General features: G+C 42.7%; 1 protein-coding gene across 1 annotated transcript in view; it reads right to left on the bottom strand.

Annotated features, from left to right (window-relative positions):
• caskin1 (CASK interacting protein 1) overlaps window positions 1–23729 on the bottom strand; it is a 675429-nt gene that overhangs the window by 164246 nt on the left and 487454 nt on the right. The window contains exon 4 of the mRNA XM_059979062.1: window positions 15818–15963. Coding sequence (XP_059835045.1) covers window positions 15818–15963 — 146 coding nt within the window. The remainder of the gene's footprint in view (window positions 1–15817; window positions 15964–23729) is intronic.

Consider the following 23729-nt stretch of genomic DNA (forward strand, 5'->3'; position numbering starts at 1 on the left):
ATAACATCAAATTCAACATTACATCGAATAACTGAGAAGACATTGCACCCGGTAGATGCACCTGGAGGAAATCTGTCCAAGAGGGTGCTGTACTACGTTTGCCTCAGCGAACAAGTGATGGCTGTGAAAGGAGAGTCTGAACAACCCAAAGACCCAACCACTAACCACGGCCACCACTCACTCTTGCCCTCATTGCTGCAGAATAGGTGGATCCCGCTTTGGCCTCTACGGCCACTTGAGAACCCTGCAAAAGACAGCCCTTTAGGAGATCATCATTCTCGATGGCAATGGACCACGGAAGAAAGGGGAAAGGGGAGGAACACCAGAGAGAGGTGACGGGCAGCTAAGTAGTTAAGGTGAGAGAGAGAAATAGGAATGAGCGATGGTAAGGGAGAAGGGGCCAATCGAAGTGGGAATGGATCTGACTAACACAGTAACAGGGTGCCAGATTTGGGCAGTCAAAGGAGAATATTAAGGGGGAAAGACAAAGTAACGGAAGATTGTGGCAGCGCGGTAGCTTAGCGGTTAGCGCATCGCTTTGCAGCGCCAGCTCTAAGATTGGGGTTCAATTCCCACCATTGCCTATTAGGAATTTGTAGGTTCTGCCCAGGACTGTGTGGTTACATCAAGTGCTCTGGTTCCCTCCCACAGTCCATCTACTGGGGCGACGTGGTAGCGTAGCAGTTAGCTCGGGCTGTCAGAGTTCGGAGTTCAATTCTGGCGTCCTCTGTAAGTAAGTTTGTACATGTTTGTGCATGGGGTTTCATACTGGTTAGTAGGTTAATTGGTCATTGTAAATTGTCCCATGATTAGAGTAGGGTTAAATCAATGGATCGCTGGGCTACTCGCAGGGCCCACTTGAAGGACCGGAAGGGCTCATTCCATGCTGTATCTCCAAACAAATGAGTAAACACTCCAGATAGTTACAGGTAAGGGGTAGTGAGCTATGAGCATGCAATGTTGGCATTGATAATGTGGCTACAATTGCAGGCTGCCTAACACAATCCTCACTGTTTTGATTTGATGCAAATGACACATTTCACTGCATGTTTAAAGGTTTTGATGTGACAAATAAGGTTAACCTTTCATCTTTATCTTGTGAAATGTGCATATTTTGGTCCATGCAATATCAGCAGAATTTACAGCTTGTGAACAAGAGAACACATCTATAGTCATAGGATAATAATATAACATTGAGATCAGTCCTAATACAGCTCAGTGTTATTCAGAATTATTCAGGGATTGTGCACAGTACATTTAATACTCCTAGTGACAAGCACATTATAAAATCTATTGTAGAGAAATAACAGTTCAAAAGGTTAATCAGTAAGAATTTGCTGTTGAAATTCCTTCTTTCCCATAAGTTAAAGGTTTTGATTTTACTAATAACTGCTTGAATAAGAAAATACATTTTTTTTCTGTAGTGTTCTTCAGTTCTAAAGTGTTCTAGTTAAACGTGACTTCCCCCTCACAAATCTCCCCTGCACCCAGATATCCCTCCATTCGCTCATGGATGCCCCTCTCCCAGCCAACCGGGAAAGCTTTCACCCATCACCCCTTGCATCACACCCAGATACATCTCCTTCTTTGACACCCCCCCAACCCCACCATCCTCATACATTTTTCATTGCCAGAAGTGGCTCGGCCTGTTGAGTTCTTGCAGTGTCGTATTTTTATTCTGAGAACTTCTGACATCTTTGTCCAACACTGGTGGGGGACAGTTCCAACAGCCTTGGTAAGGAAGTGGGTGGAGGGGGAATTCCCACAAAATACATTTTTTGCAACAGAAAATAAATGTCCAGAGACTTCTGAACATCCCTGGGCATATCTGCTGATCTAATGATTTCTTTACATGTGGCATCGGCAATCTCCTATCAGAATCCTTCTTCTTCAGCTCTTTATCTTTTTCACCTATCACCCCACCCCCAGCTTCTCTCTTCATTACCCCCATCCCACCTACACTCCCCCTCACTTGGCTTCATCTATCACCTTTTAACTTGTATTCCTTCCCCTCCATCCCCCCCACCTTCTTACCCTTCTTCCTTTCCAGTCCTGATGAAGGACCTCACCCCAAAACATCATCTCTCTGTTCCTCTCCACAGACGCTGCCTGACCTGCTGAGCTCCTCCAGCATTCTGAGCATGCTTCTCTGGATTTCCAGCATCTGCAGAATCTCTTGTGTTTATGATTGGCAGGGCTAACTTTCTATTGTACCTGGTGGGTGAGGTACCTCATTGTGCATTGCACTTACAGTTCTGTTAGGTGGCAAGTTGTAGGATTTTGACTCAGCAAGGATGACGGAACAGTGATATTCTTTCAGCTCAGACTGGATTGCAGCTGGGAAGAAACCTGCAAGTTTTACTACAACACACACAAAGTGCCGGAGGAATTCAGCAGGTCCAGCAGCATCTACAGAAATGAATAAACAGTCGATGATTCAAGCTGAGACCTTTCTTCAGGACTAGAAATGAAGGGGGAAGATGCCAGAATAAAAACGGTGAGGGCGAGGGGAAAGAGGACAAGTTAGAATGTGATAGGTGAAGCCAGGTGTGCGGTAAAGGTAAAGGGCTGGAGAAGAAGGAATCTGACAGGGGAGTAAAGTGAAGCATAGGAGAAAGGGAAGGACAGGACCAAAGGGGAGGTGATAGATGGGAGAGAGGAGTTAAGAAGACACAGTGGGGAATAGAAGAGGGAAGTGGGAGCGAAAAATACTTTTACTGGAAGGAGAAATTGATATTTGTGCAATAAGGTTGGAGGCTACCCAATTGGAATATAAAGTGTTGATCCTCCACCCTGAGGGTGGCCTCATCTTGGCACAAGAGGAGGCGATGGACTGATGTGTCAGAATGGTAATGGGAGTTGGCATTAAAACGTTCGGCCACCGGGGAGTCCCACTTTTGGCGGATAGTGCAGAGGTGCTCAGCCCACACATCCCCCAATTTACAACGGGTATCGCCAATGTAGAGGAGGCCCCATCAGGAGCACCACACACAGCAGAAGACCCTAGCGTGTTTGCAGGTGAAACGTTGCCTCATCTGAATGGAGGTGAATGGGCAGGTGTAGCACTTTGGCTGCTTTCAGGAGTAAGTGCGGGGAGGGAGTTTAGTGGGGAGGGACAAACGGACAAGGGAATCATAGAGGGAGAGATCACTGCATGGAGGGGACAGGTAAAGGTATGTTAATGGTAGGATCCCTTTGGAGATGGTGGAAGTTGCAGAGAATGATGTATTTGAAGTTTTGGTACACCCCAGCATTCGCTTCCCTTCTAGATTGTAGCATTTAGGATATAATTGGCATACTTTTTGAATGATAAACTTTGTAATGTTGCATGGGCTGAGTGATGTCCAGGGCGATGGATAGAACATTAGCCAAACAAACGTCCTATCTGAACAGAAGAGATTCTGCAGATGCTAGAAATCTGGAGCAGCACTCTCAAAATATTGGAGGAACTCAGCAGGTCAGGCAGCATCTGCAGAAGCAGATAAACATGATGAAATGTCTCGGCCCAAAATGTCAATTGATTCCTTTCCTCTATAGAGGCTGCCTGGCTTGCTGAGTTCCTTCAGTACTTTGAGTGTGAAGCATCTTATCTGGACGCATCACAGCTCGACACGGCAACTGCTCTGGCCAAGCCGGCAAGAAATTGCGGAGTTGTGGAGTTGTCATCATGGAAATCAGCTTCCCTTCCATGGACTCTGTCTACACGTTTAGCTGCCTTAGTATAATCAAAGGCTCCTCCCACACTGGACACTCTCTCTTCTCCTTCTCCCAAAGGTTCAAACCAGGTTCAAGGGCAGCTTCCGTCCCGCTGATAGAAGACTACTGAATGATCATTAAAGATGTACATTTGACCTCACAATCTACCTCGTTATGGCCTTGGACCTTATTGTCTATCTGCACTGTACTTTCTCTAATGTAACACTATATTTTGCATTCAAAAGATTTAAAGTACATTTATTATCACAGAAAGTATAAATTAATAAACCTTGAGGTTTGCCTGCCTACAGGCAGCCACAAAGCAAGAAATCCAAAATAACCCAATTTAAAAAAAAAGACCAAAACCCAATGGCTATCTCAACGTACTGACGTGAGGAAATTACCCATATGGATGGCAAACAAAGGTTTTTCACTGCATCTTGGCACATTGGCAACAATAAACCAATGACCTTAGTGGATACTTTATTAGGTACACCTGTACACCTGCTTATTAATGTAAATATTTAATCAGCCAATCATGTGACAATAACTTAATGCATAAAAGCATACAGACTTGGTGAAGAAGTTCATTTCAGATTCAGATTCAGACCAAACATAGAATGGGGAATAAATGTGTTCCAAGTGACTTTGACTGTGGAAATAATTGTTGGTGCCAGACAGGGTGGTTTGAGTATCTCAGAAGCTGCTGATCTCCTGGGATTTTCACACACAGCAGTCTCCAAAGTTTACAGAGAAAGATGCAAAAAAATAAAAAAAACAAAGAATATCTAGTGAGTGGTAGCGGGAAAAAAATGGCTTGTTAATGAGAGAGAAACATAGAAACACAGAAAAACATAGAAAACCTACAGCACAGTACAGGCCCTTTGGCCCACAAAGCTGTGCCGAACATGTCCTTACCTTAGAAATTACCTTAGGCTATCTAGGTCAGAGGAGACTGGCCACACTGGTTCAAGCTGACAGGAAGGTGACAGTAACTCAGTGTCACAACACTGGTGTGCCAAAGAGCATCTCTGAATGCACAGCAGGTCAAACCTTGAAGTGGATGGGCTACAGTAGCAGAAAGCCATGAATGTACACTCAGTGGCCACTTTATTAGGTACCGTCTGTACCTAATAAAGTAGTCACTGAGCATTGGTTCCTAAGTCATAACTGGTGTCAAACGACCATGGAAAAGCTGAAGTCCAGCTGTTACACCCTTGACTTGTGTCTTGCAGATGATGGAAGGGTTTTGGCAAAGCAGGAGCCAGCTGCTGCAGTTCAGCTGGACTTCAGGTGACCAAGTTTCCAGTCAATAATGATCTTCAGGACGGCGGGGTAATCTAGTGACGGAGAAGCAAGGGGAATGCTAATGTTAGACTCACTCTCGGAGACGGTTACTTCCTGGCACATCTGCGGCATGAAAGTTAATTGCTAATCATCAGCCCCTGCTCATATGCTGTCCTGTACTTCCCGCATGCAGATATGAGTTGGTTCATGATGTGAAGGGCTGCGAATGAACCCGCCAACTGTGGGAATTATCTGCAGCCATCTCCTCCCAATCTGGCAAAGTACGTGAAAACACTGCACCGGGAATCTCATTCAGCAGAGTTTGGAGAACAGGCGGGGACAGATTTAGTACGTCACCAGCCTAATCGCTGTCAAGGGATATATAGACAAAAGTGCCAGAAAAGGGTCAGCAATATCTTGAAGGGCCCCGCACACCCTGCTCATGGATTGTTTGTCTCATTCCCATCAGGGTCTAGGCTATGCAGCGTCCATGCCAGGGTTACTGGATACAAAAACAGTTCCTTCCCCCAAGCCATCACACTGATCAACACCTCCACTTCATCTCCAGTCAGTCACCTTCTGTACACACACTCCTGTGCCTAGTGTCATTCTAGTCTATTAGACTGTAAGAGAGGGGAGCAGAATTAGGACATTTAGCCCATTGAGTCTGCTCTGCCATTTAATCATGGTTGGTTTATTTTGCCTCAGAACTCCATTCTCCTGCCTTCACCCCATAGCCTTCGATACCCTGACTAATCAAGAACCTCTCAACTTCTGCTTCAAATATACCCAATGACCTGGCCTCCACAGCTATCTATGGCAATGAATTCCACAGATTCTCCACCCTCTGGCTAAAGAAATTCCTCCTCATCTGTGTTCTAAAGGGGCATACATAACATACTTTATGTACGGGTACATGCAACCAGTCTATATCTATAAGCTAATCTTAAGATGTTCATATTAAATGTGTTTTTATTGAGCTCTTTATATTAATTGTTTTTTCTCAATGCTACATTTTGTTCTCTTCGTCACTTGTGTACTGATGAATGACGATGTAGTCTTGAATATGGATAGGTCATTACTGCCAGAGCCACTGAGGCTCTTCCAAAGGAGAAGGGAGAGAAGCGGAAAGACCCTGACAATAAGAATCTGTCTCTTCACAGAATACGAGGTTTTCCTTTTTGCCAGGGTCAATGGAATTACAGCTTATTGAAGAAGCAGCCAAGGACAATGACAGCTTGGAATTGGAGAAAGCGTGCAGCAGGGTTGGAAGTACTAAGATTATCAAATGCCTTTAGGGTACTGATGCACCATCAATAACTCTTGGAGACGTGAGGCGAGATATAGGCTTTTATTGGCTGGAAGAAAGAACAAGCAGCAATTGATCACCACACTGCATCCTGGAGACTGAGGGCCGGGCTCAGGCCTCCAATCACCTTTATACCGGGGTCTGTGGGAGGAGCCACAGGAGCAGTCAGCAGGGGGCGTGTCTGGACAGGTACATGTAGTTCACCACAGGTACTGAAATGACACTGACTCAGTCAGAACACAAAACTTTTTTTGGACATTTCTCTTGCAAATTCAAGACCCTATTGGACATTGATAATGTAAGATGCTGCAGGTGTAAAATGGAAGAGATGTGGTTGAGGGCAGTGATGGTGGTGGAGGAAGGGAAGCCCCTTCCTTTGAAATAGGAGGTCATGCACGTCTGCTCTTACCCCATCTTCCCGCTGCCCTTCCGAGGAAAGGGTTCCTCTTGTCCTCACCTACCATCCCACCAGCCTCCGCGTCCAGCACATAATTCTCTGGAACTTCCGCCATCTCCAACACATCTTCCCACCATCCCACTTTCTGGTTTCTGCAGGGATCAATCCCTATGTAACTCCCTTGTCCATTCGTCCCTCCCCACTGATTGTCCTCCTGGCACTTACCCTTGCAAGTGGAACAAGTGTTACACCTTTCCCTATATTTCCTCCCTCAGTACCATTCAGGGCCCCATACAGTCCTTCCAGGTGAAGCGACACTTTACATGTGAGACTGTTAAGGTCCTATACTGTGTCTGGTGCTCCCAATGTGACCTCCTGTATTTTGGTGAGACCTGGTGTAGATTGGGAGACCGTTTTGCTGAGCACCTTCGCTGAGATCGGCCAGAAGACGCGGGATCTCCCAGTGGCCACCCATTTTAATTCCACTTCCCATTCCCGTTCCAATATGTCAATTCATGGCTTCCCCTCCTATTGCAATGAGGCCACATTCAGAATGTAGGAACAGTACCTTATATTCTGTTTGGGTAGCCTCCAACCTGATGGCATGAACATTGATTTTTCAAACTTCCAGTAATGACATTTCCCCCTCTCCTTCATCATTCCTCATCCCCTTTCCCTCTCTCACCTTATCTCCTTGTTCCTACCCCCTCTTTCTTCCATAGCCTTCTGTTCTCTCCTATCGGATTCCCCCTTCTCCTGCCCTCTATCTCTTTCACCAATCAACTTCCCAGCTCTTTGCTTCATCCCTCCCCCTCCCGGTTTCACCTATGGCCTGGCATTTCTCTCTGCCACTCCCCCACCTTTCAAATCTACTCCTCAGCTTACTTTCTCCAGTCCTGCTGAACAGTCTTGGCCAGAAGCGTCGACTGTGCTTTTTTCCATAGATACTGCCTGGTCTGCTGAGTTCCTGCAGCATTTTGTGTGTGTGTTGCTCGGATTTCCAGCATCTGCAGCTTTTCTCTGGTTTCTGAGGAACCCATCCTCAGTGTTAAGAAGGGTCTGAGTTCATGTGTTTTTTTTGCATGGCTATGTTTTATTTTGAACACGTCGTGTATATTTTGCTGCTTGGTCCCAGAGAAACATTGTTTCATTTGGCTGTATCCATGTATGGTTGAATGATAATTAAACCTGATTTGATTTGATCTGAAGAGAGTCCGGGAGCGAATGAACAGGCTAGAAGTATGAGAAAACCGCACTAGCTAGGATATTTATCAGGTGCTGTCAGAGATGAATGTGCAGACTTGGATCAGGTTATTTCCCAGTAATTGGCTCGAATGCTGATACCAGCCTTCCAGCTGGCTACCCACCCAGCGATCTCTCTCTGATCCTGCTGCTGGAATCTGCAGTCCTCAGGCCAGGACATTGATGAGAGGCCCCAGGCATCCCTCTGAGCTGGGAGATGTCTCGTCTTGGGGAAGGGGCCTTGCGCTCAGTCCAAGGCTCAGCAGGAAGTGGTGGGATGGGATGGGAGATATACCCCTCACTTTAGAGAGTCAGAAACAAATTTGATTGCTCAGCTAAGATTCCACAGGAGTTAGAAATGTTGAAGCATTTCAAACTGGGAGAAGTGCTAGATGATTACTTTTTAATTTTCTTTTTACTGTACCCTTTCTCTCTGGTGATGGACTTGAAAGACTCAAGAGTGATGTTCGTCAGCTGCATCCTCATTTGGGAAGGGGGATGGGAAGTTATAGACTCAGAGTAGCAAAGCACAGAAACAGGCCCTTTGGCCCATCTGGACAATGCTGCCCTGCTCCAGCTGTTTCCGGCTTCATGTCTGTAAGCTTTGCGACTATTTGTCTTGCTGTGTGATGAACTGAGACTGTGGACCTACTCCGGACTTCATGCCTATGGAGTTAATTTTGCTCTGAATGCTGTTGCTTGCTTTTATTGTTTGCATGGTATGTTTTATTTTTTCTCTCTGCGCAATAGACCTTGGTCATTTTTAAAAAAAATTGGGTTCTTGTTTTGTGGCTGCCTGTAAGGATACGAATCTCACGGTTGCATAACTTTGAGAATAAATGTACTTTGAACTTTGGTCTACCTCGTCCCATCTATCTATCTATCTAAGAGGAGAGGAATTTGTGATGAGGTTGGAAACCAATCACAGATTGTTGAAGCCTCTTCGCACGCTCAACTCCTCTTTCTCACTGACACATCCAACTACCAATCCATCCACCCAATTACAGATTATTCTTCCTGGTTTTGGAATCACCCCAAATATAAATATAAATGTCTCCTTGATGCAGCCCTTTCAGACCCTGTCGAAAATGCGAGGGCTTTCATCTCATCGTATCTATATCTTCAGTCCTGGGCCAAATCTTCAGAATTGGACCTTTCCCCATAATTCCTTCTGTTCAGTTCCAGTGGCATTCTTGTAAATCCATCTTCCACTTTCTCCAGTGGCTCTATATTGTTCACGCCGGAAGAATGAAGTTGAAGGAGGGGAGTGATGAGGCAACGGTGGTGAGCTGTGGGTGAGCAGGACGAGTGACAGCCTCGTCGGACACTGCTCCCGCTACTGAACCCATTCTATCTGCACAGCTGCAGAAGGTCACACATGAAACAGTGGAACAATCCCATCACACTGGGCAGAGGGCTCTGCAATGCGACAATGCAGTTCCTCCTGTTGGCATCTCCTTGGTATTCCTTGTCATCATGCAGCATTGTATTGGGAATCACTTCAGGATTTAGGAGTCTGCGGACTTATGGTAAAAATCAGTGTATAATTTCCACTGGTGTATAAGTTGCAGCTTGCTTCAATTTTTAAAAAGAGCACAATTCTTAGGTTTAAGATACATTTAGCTTTCTTCTTCAAAGTACAGGTAATATTTTTAATTTAAATTGCATTAAAACATTCGTTATGCTTCACAGTTTCATTGCTTTAGGTAAGGTTAGATAAGGGTCTTTTAAGAGCCTCTTAGATAGGTACATGGAGCTTAGAAAAATAGAGGGCTATGCACTAGGGAAATTCTAGGCAGTTTCTAGAGTAGGTTACATGGTCAGCACAACATTGTGGGCTGAAGGGCCTGTAATGTGCTGTAGATTTCTAAGTTCTAAGTTCTAAACGGTGAAATCACAATGAAAATACAAAAGGCTTTTGCAAGAAAAAAAGATACATAGTACCTAGCTTAATTTAATTTGATCACTGGACCAAAGTACAGGTGTGAACAACACTTATTCAAACCTTTACAAACTACCCAGAAAGTTGACCTTTACATTTTTCTATGGCGATATATCCAGAAACCTTGATTTCAAAGTTCTTCTACTTAACCAATAGGTTCCAAGAATACAGCTGCGTAACTTGACTTAGAAGTGAATTGTAAGACTAACTGCAGATGTGCCTATATCTACACAGTGATCTATGACATAGAACATAGAAAATACAACACAGGAACAAGCCCTTCGACCCATGATATTGAGCTAAACTATTTAAACTAGTAATTAAATAACTTTAAGGTATTTGGAGGAAACTATTGGGGGGGAATGTCAGAGGTAAGTATTTTACACAGAGTGACGAGCGCATGGAACGCCTGTCAGGGGTAATGGTCGAGGCAGATACATTAGGGACATTTAAGAGACTCTTATACTCATGGATGAAAGAAAGTGGGGGCTATGTAGGAGGGAAGGGTTATATTGATCTTTGAGTAGGCTGAAAGGTCAGCATAGCATAGTGGGCCAAAGGGCCTGTACTGTTCTATGCTCTATGGTTAAATGCCTAACTAAATGAATCCCTTCTGTTGTTCTAAATGAATCCCTTCTGCCTACATAATGTCCATATTGTTCCATTCATTGAATATTCATGCTCCTCTCTAAGAGCCTCTTGACCACCTCTTAAACACCAGAGATTATGCAGATGCTGGCTATCTTAGGCTACATCCGCACTGCACTGGATAAACCGTAACCAAAGCTTTTTCTCTTTGTTTTTACCCTTCGTCCACACTAAAACGGCGTTTTCATTCCCCGAAACCAGAGCTTTTCAGGAACGCTTTCCAGGGTGGGTATTTTTGAAAATGCCGCTCGGGCAGATCAGTGTGGACGGGGTAACTGGAGAAATCTGAAAACACTGTCATGAGAGATGGTGACGGCAGCACGCCATTTCATTGTTTTCTTGAATGCATCCTAACAATTTCAGAACAGACGGCAACGAGACTGAAGCCAGAAGAGTTAGAAATGTACTCACCAAATTCTTTGAAATAAGTATACTGTACTCATTCTGCCCTGTTTTCTGTCCTTGCTTGTATGAAGGTGGTTTACCTATTTATGCAAGTACTTCTCTGACAATAGATGTGTAACAGCCTAGTGTAACATTGTATGGAAATACAAGATAACACCGATGCAGACATGTTTTATACATTTAACAAGGTGCTTTATTCAAGCAACAGAGTTAGTCAGTTTTTCAATGTTTGTCGTCAGCCGGGTCCGTGAACTCCCTGTTGGTTGCCTTCATACACTTCAGTATTTGTTTTTTTACTTTTAAATCCTCCTGCGTGAGAGCCAACTGCTGCCCGTCGTTTAAGTTTTTCTAGTCTGTAACTGAACAAACACGCACCGTCTTTCACAGCGAGACACCAAACATGTCGCTTGTTTTTGGTAGATGTGTCCAGTGCTTACGCAGTAGGAGAAGATTCGATGAAATCTCCGTTTCAATGTGGACAGAGATATTTTAAAAAACGCATAGTATGGACGCCTATCGTTTTTACTCGAAACCGGCGTTTTCAAAATTATCCGGTCTAGTGTGGATGTAGCCTCAAGCTCCTCCGGAATTTTGTGCTTGATGAACTCCTCTAACATTTGTCGCCACTGTCACCCCTGGCAGAACATTCCAAGCAGCCACCATGCTCTGTACAAAGCATCTTGCTCCATACCATCTTCTTTGAACTTTCCCTCCCGCTCACTTTAAAAGCATGCCCTCTGGTATTAGGCATTTCATCCCTGGAGAAAATGCCTTTCAAAATCTTACAAACCTGTATTAAATCACCCTGCAGTCTCCGTCACTCCAGAGAAAACAACCCACGTTTGTCCAACCTCTTCTTTTAGCACCAAGTTCAAAGTAAATTCTATTATCTAAGTACATATGCTCCCCTCAGAGAATTATCGATCAGGCTGTTGACTGTAGTTCAAAACAAATGTAGCTCATATTGGCCTCCTTCAGTTTACTGAGATTATGCCCATTCTCTCTTGCTGCTGATTGGCGTGTTTGATATCCATGTTACCGTTTTCCGAGTGGAGAGACCTATTGGTTTTTTTGTGTGTGAAGGAGGGGTTTGGGGGTTTGGGCTTTGAAGTTCTTGTTGCTGTTTTTCCATGTGGGTGAGATTTTAGATTTTCTGGGCGAGGGAGGGGGGCTGGGGATTTGGGGTTTGATGTTTCAGATGCTGTTTTTCCGTGTTGAGTCACTTGTTAGATTTTTGTGTGCAAGAGAGGGATTAGGAGTTTGTGGGGGTGGGGGGGTTGATGTCTTTCTTTTGTGGACTTCCATGGTTTTCTTTGTTTTGTGGCTATCTGTTGAAGGCGAATCTCAGAGTTGTATACTGCATACATACTTTGATATTAAATGAACCTTAAAATATATATGTCAGAGTGTACAGAGAAGATTTACCAGGATGTTGCCTGGTTTGGAGAACAAGTCAGAGAACAATGAAGCAAGGTTAGCAGAGCTGGGACTTTTCTCTTTGAACCGTAGAAGAATAAGAGGGGACTTGATAGGGGTCTACAAGATTATGAGAGGCATAGATAGGGTGGATAGTCAGTACCTGTTTCCCAGGGCACCAATAGCAAACACCAGAGGGCATATGTACAAAATTAAGGGAGGGAAGTTTAGGGGAGATATCAGGGGTAAGTTTTTTACACAGAGGGTTGTGAATGACTTGCCAGGGATGGTGGTGGAGGCTAAAACCTCTTGACAGGCACATGGATGAAAGAAAAATGGAGGGTTATGGGGTAGTGTGGGTTTAGTACTTTTTTTTAAGGATGATATGGGTTGGCACAACATGGAGGGCTGAAGGGCCTGTACTGTGCTGTAGTGTTCTATGGTTCTATGGTCACCATATATGTGGCAAACTATGTGTATACCTGTCTGGACACGCTCCTCTGCTGACTGCCCCTGTGGCTCCTCCCACAGACCCCTGTATAAAGGGAATTGGAGGCACTGCTCCTCCCTCAGTCTCCAAGATGTCGTGGTCACGTTTGCAGCTAATAAAAGCCTATCTTTTGCCTCCCATCTCCGAGCGTTATCGATGGTGCATCAATACATAACCCAGAGATCAGTAGTGAGATGTGATAACTGTTCCAATAACGTGAGCACGTCCATCCATGAGGGTACTGCGTGCATATGCATTACTTCAAACAGCTTCTTATTTATTTTAGAGTTTGCTCAACTGAATGACCTTTGAACATTACAAGGAACCAGAAGCCTTGTTGGGGTAAGGAATGGAAGGTGAGACCCTGGGCTTTGTTAGGGGAGGAGTAAGCTAACCTTGGGTGGACCACCTCAGGGTCCAGGCACCACTTCACAAACTAAAACACTGACATTTCCCGAGTTTTCAAAAATGGCACTGTGCACTGGAGCAATAGGTCTTGTTTAGTTTGCCTGCTGCTTTGATCTGGTTCAGAAGAACGTTTACGATGTTCTTTGAAAAGCAAAAACTCCCAGCAAAGGAGACCAGGCTGGATAGGAGATTCCAAATGAATGGACATTCCCAATTGGTATCAAATGCTCTCCATTCTTCTGCATTTTTAAAATCTGACTACATTTCAGGAAGCAGACTCCTTTGGTTGGGCCAGTGTTTAATGTCTATTACACAGTGCTTCTGACTCAGCAGGCCATTTCAATAGCCAGCCACCACCATTGTTGTGTCATCTGTGCATTTACTGGTCATACCTCTTCCATTCATATCCATTTAAATTCCAGAGCTTAGATTTTACAGATACAGTGATGGGAATCGGAATCAGAATCTGGTTTAATATCACTGGAATATGTCATGAAATTTGCTGTCTTCACAGCAACAGCACAATGTGATACATAATTATAGGAAAGATGTTTACAAAGTAGAGAGAGTACAGAGGAGATTTACTAGAATGTTACCTGGGTTTCAGCACCTAAGTTACAGAGAAAGTTTGAACAAGTTAGGTCTTTTTTCTTTGGAGTGTAGAAGGCTGAGGGGGGATTTAAAATTATGAGGGGGATAGATAGAGTTGACGTGGATAGGCTTTTTCCATTGAGAGTAGGGGAGATTTGAACAAGAGGACATGAGTTGAGAGTTAAGGGGCAAAAGTTTAGGGGTAACACGAGGGGGAACTTCTTTACTTAGAGAGTGGTAGCTGTGTGGAGCGAGCTTCCAGTAGAAGTGGTAGAAGCAGGTTCAATTTTGTCATTTAAAAAAAAATTGGATAGGTATATGGACAGGAAAGGAACGGAGGGTTATGGGCTGAGTGCAGGTGGGTGGGACTAGGTGAGAGTAAGCGTTCGGCACGGACTAGAAGGGCCGAGATGGCCTGTTTCCGTGCTGTAATTGTTATATATAATGATAGAAAACTCTGTGAAGTACAGTATACATTTTGTGTATGTATATATAATATATATACTTACACACAAAATAGATAAATTGAACAAGCAGTAGAGTGGCACAGTAGCGTAGTGGTTAGCACATCGGTTTACAGTACCAGTAACCCAGGTTCAATTCCTGCTGCTACCTGTAAGGTATTTGTATGTTCTCTCTGTCACTGAGTGGGTTTCCTCTGGGTGCTCTGGTTTCCTCCCACAGTCCAGAGACTGTGGTACTGGTTGGTAGGTTAATTGGTCATTGTAACCTGTCCCGTGATTAGGTGAGGGTTGCTGAGCAATGCAGCTCGAAGGGCTGCAAGAGCCTACTCCACTTTGTATTCCAATAAGTAAACAATAAATAAATAAAAATAGAAATTAAAAAAAGAGAATTGAACTAGTTTCTCTGGTCAACGGTTAAGTATTCTGTTCTTTGTCCATTAATCTAACTTGTATGCTATTCTGTTACCTTCCAAATCTCTGGGAGTTTCTACGATCAATTTTAGAACCTAGAGAGCAGTTAACCATCTGATGCAGTTCTTAAACAGGGAGCAACTCTAAAGCAACAGACTCCCTTTTGCAGCATTGCAACACACTTTATAGAATCTGATCATCAAAGAAAGGAAAGGACCATTCATTCCATAAGATCATAAGACATTGGAGCAGAATTAGGCCATTCAGCCCATCAAGTCTGCTCTGCCATTGCATCATGGCTGAATTATTATCCCTCTCAACCCCATTCTTCTGCCTTCTCCCTGTGTCCTTCGATGCCCTTACCAGTCAAGAATGTATTAAGCTCCACTTTAAATGTACCCAATGACTTGGCCTCCACAGCCATCTATGGCAATAAATTCCACAGATTCACCACTTTCTGGCTAAAGAAATTCCTCTTCATCTCTTCAAATGGATGCCCCTCTATTCTGAGGCTATGCCCTCTGGTCTTCGACTCCCCTACTATCGGAAGCATCCTCTCCTCATCTATTCTATCTAGACCAATGGTTCCCAAGCTGGGGTCCATAGGAGTCCATGGCATAAAAAAATGCTGGGAACCTTTGACTTAGACCCTTCAATGATCGACAATCCTTTATGTCTGTTTCAGGAAGAATGTCCCAATTAGTTTGAGATCCCAATAAATGAGATTTTTTTCCATGTAAAATTGTACAGTATTTGTCTTTATAAAGTTACTGTTGAAACTGTTTATACAGTGTGCCTGAACACATGTCACCATTGCAAAAAAAACTTGCCTCCTCTGCCCTCTGGTTCATTTACCCATTAGGTTCAACTACCAGGTAAAGTGGAAATAATTCATCACTTTATATTATTTATTGGATTGTTTACAGGGTTATGCACACACACACTCACAAGTAATGGTTGTGCCAATGGATTGTCCTTTCCCCAATGAAATATAGTTAGCCCAATAAATCAGTCAGGTTGCAAGTATAATTTAATCATCTTTCCATCTCAGTCTAGGGAAGGACACAAAATAAAAAAACAATCATCTTTAACTTGGAAATTCTCTCCTCACCACTTCATAGTGTCCATGCTGGGCAGCCAGATGCAGTGGGATCTGCCCTTCCTCCGATTGTGAATTCACGCTCGATGCTGCCTTCAGAAGCATTTTCATCGGCTCCGCCTTCCCCTGCCACGCAGCGTAGTGTAACGGTCTCATTGCTGTAACATAGAACCAGAAGCACGTCAACAGAACCAGGCTCAAGGACAGCTTCCACCCAGCCGCTATAGGACTATTGAACGGTCCCCTCGTATGATAAGATGGACTCTTCACCCCACTCGACCAAAAAGACCACGACTTTGTCATTGGGTTTGGAGGCTTGTGTGCCTCAATGACCCTGAAAGCTATGTTAGCTGGTGTCAGGGTCTTGTGCTTTGACTCCAGGTAGGGTCACCCATGCCAAACAGGTCAAAGGGTAGAGGTCAGACTAAGAGTGGTCCATTGTCCTCTAGGTTCAGGTGTTCAGCTTATGGCTACAACCCTGACTGGCCAAAAAAAAATTGTTACAGAAAGAGCAATGAAAGAAGCCTTCATTGCTGCCCTAAACAACAACAGCGTAATGGACAGTAAGTAAGTAAGTTCACCTCACAATCTAATTTGTTGTGGCCTTACACCTTATTTCATTTTCTCTGTAACTATGACATTTTATTCTGCACTCTGTTACTGTTTCCTCTTGAACTACATTGATAGGCTGATGTGAATGACAGCATAAAAATCAGTTTTTCACTGTACCTCAGTACATGTGACAATAATAAACCAATTCAACTTATTTTGAATTGGACTCAGAATTGGTTATGTGCTCCCTTAAGGCCATTCTGCCAGTCAATATAATCAGGCGTGATCGAAACATCACTTCTCGCCCTTTCTTCGTAATCGTTGACTCCCCTGCAGTACAAATCTGAGGTGGCACGGTACCATAGTGGTTAGCACAACACTTTACAGTACAGGCGACCCAGGTTCAATTCCCACCGCTACCTGTAAGGAGTCTGCATGCTCTCCCCGTGACCACATGGGCTTCCTCTAGGTACTCCAGTTTCCTCCCACAGTCTAAAAACTTACCAGGTGGTAGGTTAATCTGTCATTGTAAATTGTCCCATGATTAGGCCAGGATTGAACTGGGGGATTGTGGGCAACGAGGCTCGAAGGGCCAAAAGGGCCTACTCTGTACTGTATCTCAATAAGTAAATAAAATAAAAAAAATAGTCTATATATTCAACAACTCTGACTCCATAGCTCTATGTAAAAGAGAATGCTAAAGATTTATCCTGGTGAAGAAATTCCTTATCACCATCTTAAATAAACAACCCTTAAATAAAACTGTATTAAGTTTTGATTTCCCTAACCCAGAAGAATCATTTGCTAGGCATGTCAGAATCTTACATGTTAAATGTCAGCTAACGTACTTCTAAGTCCATTGGGGATAGGCCAAACTCACTGAAGCATGCCTCTTCGATGACTCCTTCTTCAGTGAACTCTCTCTGAACTGCCGCCTTTACAAAGACATGCTTCTTTATACAATGCTGACAAAACCACACTCCAAAATTGCTCTCACCGAGACCCTGCTCTCCTAATCAGCTGCAGCCTGTTTAGGGAAGGTGGTGGAAGATTATACCAACAGCTCACCTCAAGAGTCAAATTTTCAGTACTAGGCAATCTAATAATTTGTCATAAAATACTGTGGACAAAATGTTTTAAAGCTATTATTCCACAAACTGTAGATAACTTCCCTTATCTAATCTAAATCGTATTAAATACTAATTAAATGATAAAAATCTACAAGACCATGAGATACAGGAGCAGACATAGGCCACTTGGCTCATCAAATCTGCTCTGCCATTTTATCATGGCTGACTTATTATTCCTCTCAATCCATTCTCCTCTCTTCTCTCTGTAACCTTTGACATCCTGATTAATTGAGAACCTATCAAATATAATCGATGAGTTAGCTGTCTTTGTTTATGAATTTCACAGATTCACTATCCTCTGGCAAAAGGAATTCCTCCTCATCTCTGTTCCCTACTATAGGAAACATCCTCTCCACATCCGGTCTATCTAGGACTTACACTAATCAATAGGTTTCAAGGAGATCCCCCTCATTCTTCTAAACTCCAGTGAGTTCAGGCCCAGAGGCTTCAAATGCTCCTCATATGTTAACCCTTTCATTCCCGGTATCATTCTTGTGAACTTCCTCTGGATCCTCTCCAATACCAGGTTATCTTTTCTTGGATAAGTGTCCCAAAATGGCTCAGAATAATCTAAGTACCATCCAACTACTACCTTATAAAGTTTCAGCATAACATCCTTGCTTTTGTATTCTAGTTCTCTCAAAATAGATGTTAACATTGCATTTGCCTTCCTTACCACAGACTCAATCTGCAAGGTAACCTTCGGAGAATCCTACACAATGACTCCCAAGTCCCTTTGAACCTCTGATTTTTGAATTTTCTCCACATCTAGAAAATAGTCCATATCTCTATTTCTTTTCTTTCTTTTTCAATCTTTTTATTAATTTTCACATATACACAAAAAAAACATAACATAATAATGAGTAAATTATGAATACAATAGACTTGAAATCACGTTGATAATAAGATAACAATATCCTATTAAACATCAACGGAAGAAAATACCTTAATCAATCAAGTCCATATGATTATATATGAAAAAAAAACAAAAATAACCATTAAAAAAGAGAAAAAAAATTTGAAAATATGTGAAAAAAAAGTATATATTAAGAAAAATAAAACTCTAAACTAAACTAACATGGGCAATAATAATAGTTTACAAGTATATGATAGTGTCAACAAACTCCAGAACTCCATACCTGAACATGAATAAGCAGAAAGAAGGTCTGGAAATGGCCAAATTAATTCATATGAAAATGTCGAATAAACGGTCTCCAAGTTTCTTCAAATTTAATTGATGAGTCAAAAATAGTGCTTCTAATTTTTTCCAGCCTCAAATAAGAAATAGTTTGAGAAAGCCCTTGAAACGTGGTAGGAGGATTTACTTCTTTCCAATTTTGTAATATAGACCTTCTGGCCATTAATGTTACAAAAGCAATCATTCGTCTGATTGAGGGGGAAAACTGATTACCATCTTCATTTGGTATGCCAAAAATTGCAGTAATAAAATGAGGTTGTAAATCTATATTCCAAATTGAGGAAATAGTAGTAAATATGTCCTTCCAGTAATTATGTAAAGTGGGACATGACCAAAACATATGGGTCAATGAGGCCACTTCTGAATGACATCTGTCACATTGAGGGTTAATATGAGAATAGAATCGAGCAAGTTTATCTTTAGACATATGAGCTCTATGTACAATTTTAAATTGTATTAAAGCATGTTTAGCACATAAAGAAGAAGAATTAACCATTTGCAAAATTTTTTCCCATTTATCTGTTGATATATTATATCGAAGTTCTTTTTCCCATTCTTGTTTAATTCTAACTGATATTTCTGGTTGTATCTTCATAATCATATTATAAATAAAAGCTACTAATCCCTTCTGACAAGGATTTAAGGTAAAAATCAAATCTGTAAAGTCCACCAAAGTTGAATTAGGAAAAGATGGTAAAACTTTATGTAAGAAATTTCTAATTTGTAAATATCTGAAAAAATTAGATTTAGGTAATTCAAATTTGTTGGAAAGTTGGTCAAATGACATCAAAGTATCTTCAAAAAAGAGATCACGAAAACATTTTATACCTTTCCTTTTCCATATGTTAAAAGCTTGATCTGTCCAAGAGGGTTTGAAAAAGAAATTAAGTAAGATAGGGCTATCAAGAACAAAGTTTTTCAAAGTAAAAAACTTACGAAATTGAAACCAAATTCGTAATGTATGTTTAATAACAGGATTAGATATTTGTTTATTAAATTTAACTAAATCAGCAGGAAGACAAGAAGCAAGAACAGAGAATAGAGAATATCCCTTTACCTCATTGCATTCCAAATTTACCCACTGTGGGGATATCTCTATTTCTACCAGGGTGCATGACCATACACTTCCCTGCACTATATTCCATCTGCTCCTATTTGCCCATTCTTGCAATCTGCACCCTTCTGCAGACTCCCTGTTTCTTCATCCTCACCTTCCCATCCACCCATCTTTGTATCATCTGCAAACTTCACCACAAAGCCATCAATTCTATCATCCAAATCATTGGCACATTTCGTGAAAAGAAATGGTCCCAATACTGACTCCTGCACAAACCCAATAGTCACCAGCAGCCAATCAGAATAGGCCCCACTTATTCAGACTCTTTGTCTCCTACCAATCATCCAATCTTAGACCATAATACCATAAGGCCTATGAGAAGAATTAGGCCATTCAGCCCATCAAGTCTGCTCCGCCATTCCATCATGTCTGATCCTGGATCCCTCTCAACCCCATTCACCTGCCTGCTTGCCATAACCTTTGATGCCTTGACCAATCAGAAAATAATCAATTTTCACTTTAAGTATACACACAGCCATCTGAGGCAGAGCACTCCACAGATTCACTACTCTCTGGCTCAAAAAAAAGTTCCTCCTTACCTCTGTTCTAAAGGGTCACCCCTCGATTTTGAGGCTGTGGCCTCTAGTTCTGGATACCCCCACCAGAGGAAACATCTTCTCCACATCTATCTTATCTAGTTCTTTCAACATTAGGTAGGTTTCAATGAGATTCCCCCACATTCTTCTGAATTCCAGTAAGTATAGGCCCAAAGCTGCCAAGTGCTCCTGGTATGTTAACCTCGGCATTCCCAGAATCACCTCTCCATGCTAGTATCTTTCCTGTAATACCATGGGCTCTTATCTTGTTAAGCAGCCTCATGTGAGGCACCTTGTCAAAGGCCTTCTGAAAATCCAAGTAAATGATATCCACTGCCTCTCCTTTGTCTATTCTGCCTGTTATTTCCTCAAAGAATCCCAACAGGTTTGTCAGGCAAGATTTCCCCTTAAGGAAACCATTCTGACTTTGGCAAATTTTGTCACGCGCCTCCAAGTACCACAAAACCTTATCTTTAATAACGGGCTCCATGATTTTATTATTCATACAGAGAATATGGACATTGTGGTCAGGCCTACGTAAAGTGGCCACCCTGAGCTGACTGGCTTGCTGGATCAACTCAAGTAGGGTTTCCCAATCACTGCCATTGACTGAGTTGTCTGTGGGCCCCAAGTTAGGAACCCATAAACTGAAGGAATACTGATCCATATTGGTGAGTCTGGAGTGATCGATGGGCCAGATTGGTTAAGAACAGCACCTTTCCTTCCCTGACAGACATTTGCTGATTAAGCTGCTGTCTAAATGATGTACAAGTATCTCCTTTCCCCAGCATGGAAAGTTACATGAAAAGAAAATTGGACTCTTTCTCATACTTAAATTATTGCAGAACATTTTTGCTTCTAGGGATCGGAGATGTGAAATTAGGATAAAATTCTGGAAAGAGACAAAGGTGAAATCTTGGATTGTAACTAATCAATCCTAACTTCAGAGAGATTTTATGAAGTGCTTCACATCTCAGCATTTCAATGCTGTGAAATAGAAAAATAATGAAGTCATTTTTAGCAAGGAACTACTTTTCCCCTCTGAATATTCAATGATTTTCGAATTACCGCTCTTTTGTAACATGAAATATGAAGATTTGGCATTGCTGATGCCAAGCCAACAGGAGGTTACGTGTAGGATTATACACCTGCACTGGAGAAGTGCATCCAGTTCATGAAGGTAAGGAGGTTTGGCTTGTCACCGAACACTCCAACACACCTCTACAAACATACTTTTTAAAGTATCCTGACTGTTTGCCTCATGGTCTGATATGGCAATTGGAACGCCCAGGAGCGAGAGAAGTTGTGGACTCAGCCCAACAGGTCGTGGGCACATCCCTCCCTCCTATCGGTAGGACCTCCAAGAGACACTGCTCAAGAAGGGAACATCCATCATCCAAGATGCCCACTGTCCAGCCCATGCCATCTTCTCGCAGCTACCTTTAGGCAGGAGGTACAGAAGCCTGAAGTCCCACACTAGCTGGTTCAAGGTCTGCTGCTTCCCTGCAGTCAATCAGTTCTTGAAGCAACCAGCACAACCTTAATCATTACCTCAGGGAACAACATTGTGACCACTTTGCTCACTTTGTCGTGCCTTTCTCGTCTTCAGTCCTTTCTACAATGCTTGCCATAGCATTAGTAGTTCTTTTGAAATGCATCACATCACACTTAACAGGATTACCTTTCATCTGCTATTGCCTTGCCCACCTTACTGATTGCCCCATATCATCATAGAACTACAGTGCACAAGCAGGCCCTTTGACCCATCTAGTTCATTCCGAAGACTTTGATGCTGTCTGCTCCCATCGGCATGCATCTGAAACCATAGCCCTCCATGCCCCTCCCATCCATGTACTTATCTAAACTTCTCTTAAATGTTGACGTTGAACCATCACTTCCTCTGACACACTGCCATCACTCTCTGAGTGAATTTTATCCTCAATGTCCCCTTTAAACATTTCACCTTTCACCCTTAACTCATGACCTCTAGTTCTAGTCTCACCCAACCTCAGTGGAAATCACCTGCTTCCTTTAGAATGAGATCCTCTTCGCAATCATGAGCATTATCACTTTATTTTATTTGTGTATTTACCACTCATACCTCTTCCATCCATATCCCAATTATTAACGTACAGTAAATAGGAAGCAGTAAGGGTCTGAGCAATGACACAATGGTCATAGGCTTCCAATCACCAAGCACCTCTCTACTTTTCAACACGTACAAACAAGCTGGATGAACTCAGCAGGTCGGGCAGCATCCGTTGAAACGAGCAGTCAATGTTTCGGGCCGAGACCCTTCGTCAGGACTCAAGGGTCTCGGCCCGAAATGTTGACAGCTCGTTTCAATGGATGCTGCCTGACCGGCTGAGTTCATCCAGCTTGTTTGTACGTGTTGATTTGACCACAACATCTGCAGTGTACTTTGTGTTTACCCCTCTACTTTTACCTTCTGCCTCTAATTACTGAGCCAATTTTGGATCCAATTTAGCACCTCAACTTGAATCCCTTAAGCTCTAAGCAAAGTCCCAAACGGAATGTTATTTGTTCTCATGTAGGTCACATCAACTGCACTATCCTATTATCTCTGAAAAATTCAGTCAGATCAAGTTCTATCCCAGGCAGGATTCCCTTCCAGCACACCATGCTTACTGTTTTTCATTAATCCCAACCTTTCCAAGTGCAGATTAATCATGTCATGTAGAAATTTCTTCCAGTAACTTTCTTACACTGACATTAGTCTCCTGAGACTGGATTTGAATGGTGCAACCCCAATATCTTTCCTGAATAAAGCCATACAGTTCATAATTTTCCTGCAAACTCTGCACTTTAACTCGGACTCTTCATGCATATCTTGCTCCTGTCACTAACTTGATTAGGGTTAGTAAATTGTAGGCATGTTATAAGACCATAAGACATAGGAAAAAGAATTAGGCCATTTGGCCCGTTGAGTCTGCTCCAATATTTCATCATGCTTGATTCATTTTCCTTCTCATCCCCAGTCTCCTGCCTTCTCTCTGTAACTTTCATGCCCTGACTAATCTCGAATCTATCAACCTCTGCCGTAAATGTATCCAGTGACTGGGCCTCCACACCTGGCTGTGGTGATGAATTCCACAGATTCCCCACTGTATGTTGGTGCTGGAAGTGTGGCAACACAAGTGGGCTTCCCCCAATGCAATCTTCAGTCCGTGTTGGTCATTGACATAAACAACGCTTTAATTACACTTTTGATGTGCATGTGACACAAGTTAATCTCTCTCTTTATTCTTTATAACCATATAACAATCACAGCACGGAAACAGGCCATCTTGGCCCTCCTAGTCCGTGCCGAACCCTTAATCTCACCTAGTCCCACCTACCCACACTCAGCCCATAACCCTCCACTCCTTTC

This window comes from Hypanus sabinus, chromosome 9, assembly GCF_030144855.1.
Source record: "Hypanus sabinus isolate sHypSab1 chromosome 9, sHypSab1.hap1, whole genome shotgun sequence".
NCBI classification, from domain to species: domain Eukaryota; kingdom Metazoa; phylum Chordata; class Chondrichthyes; order Myliobatiformes; family Dasyatidae; genus Hypanus; species Hypanus sabinus.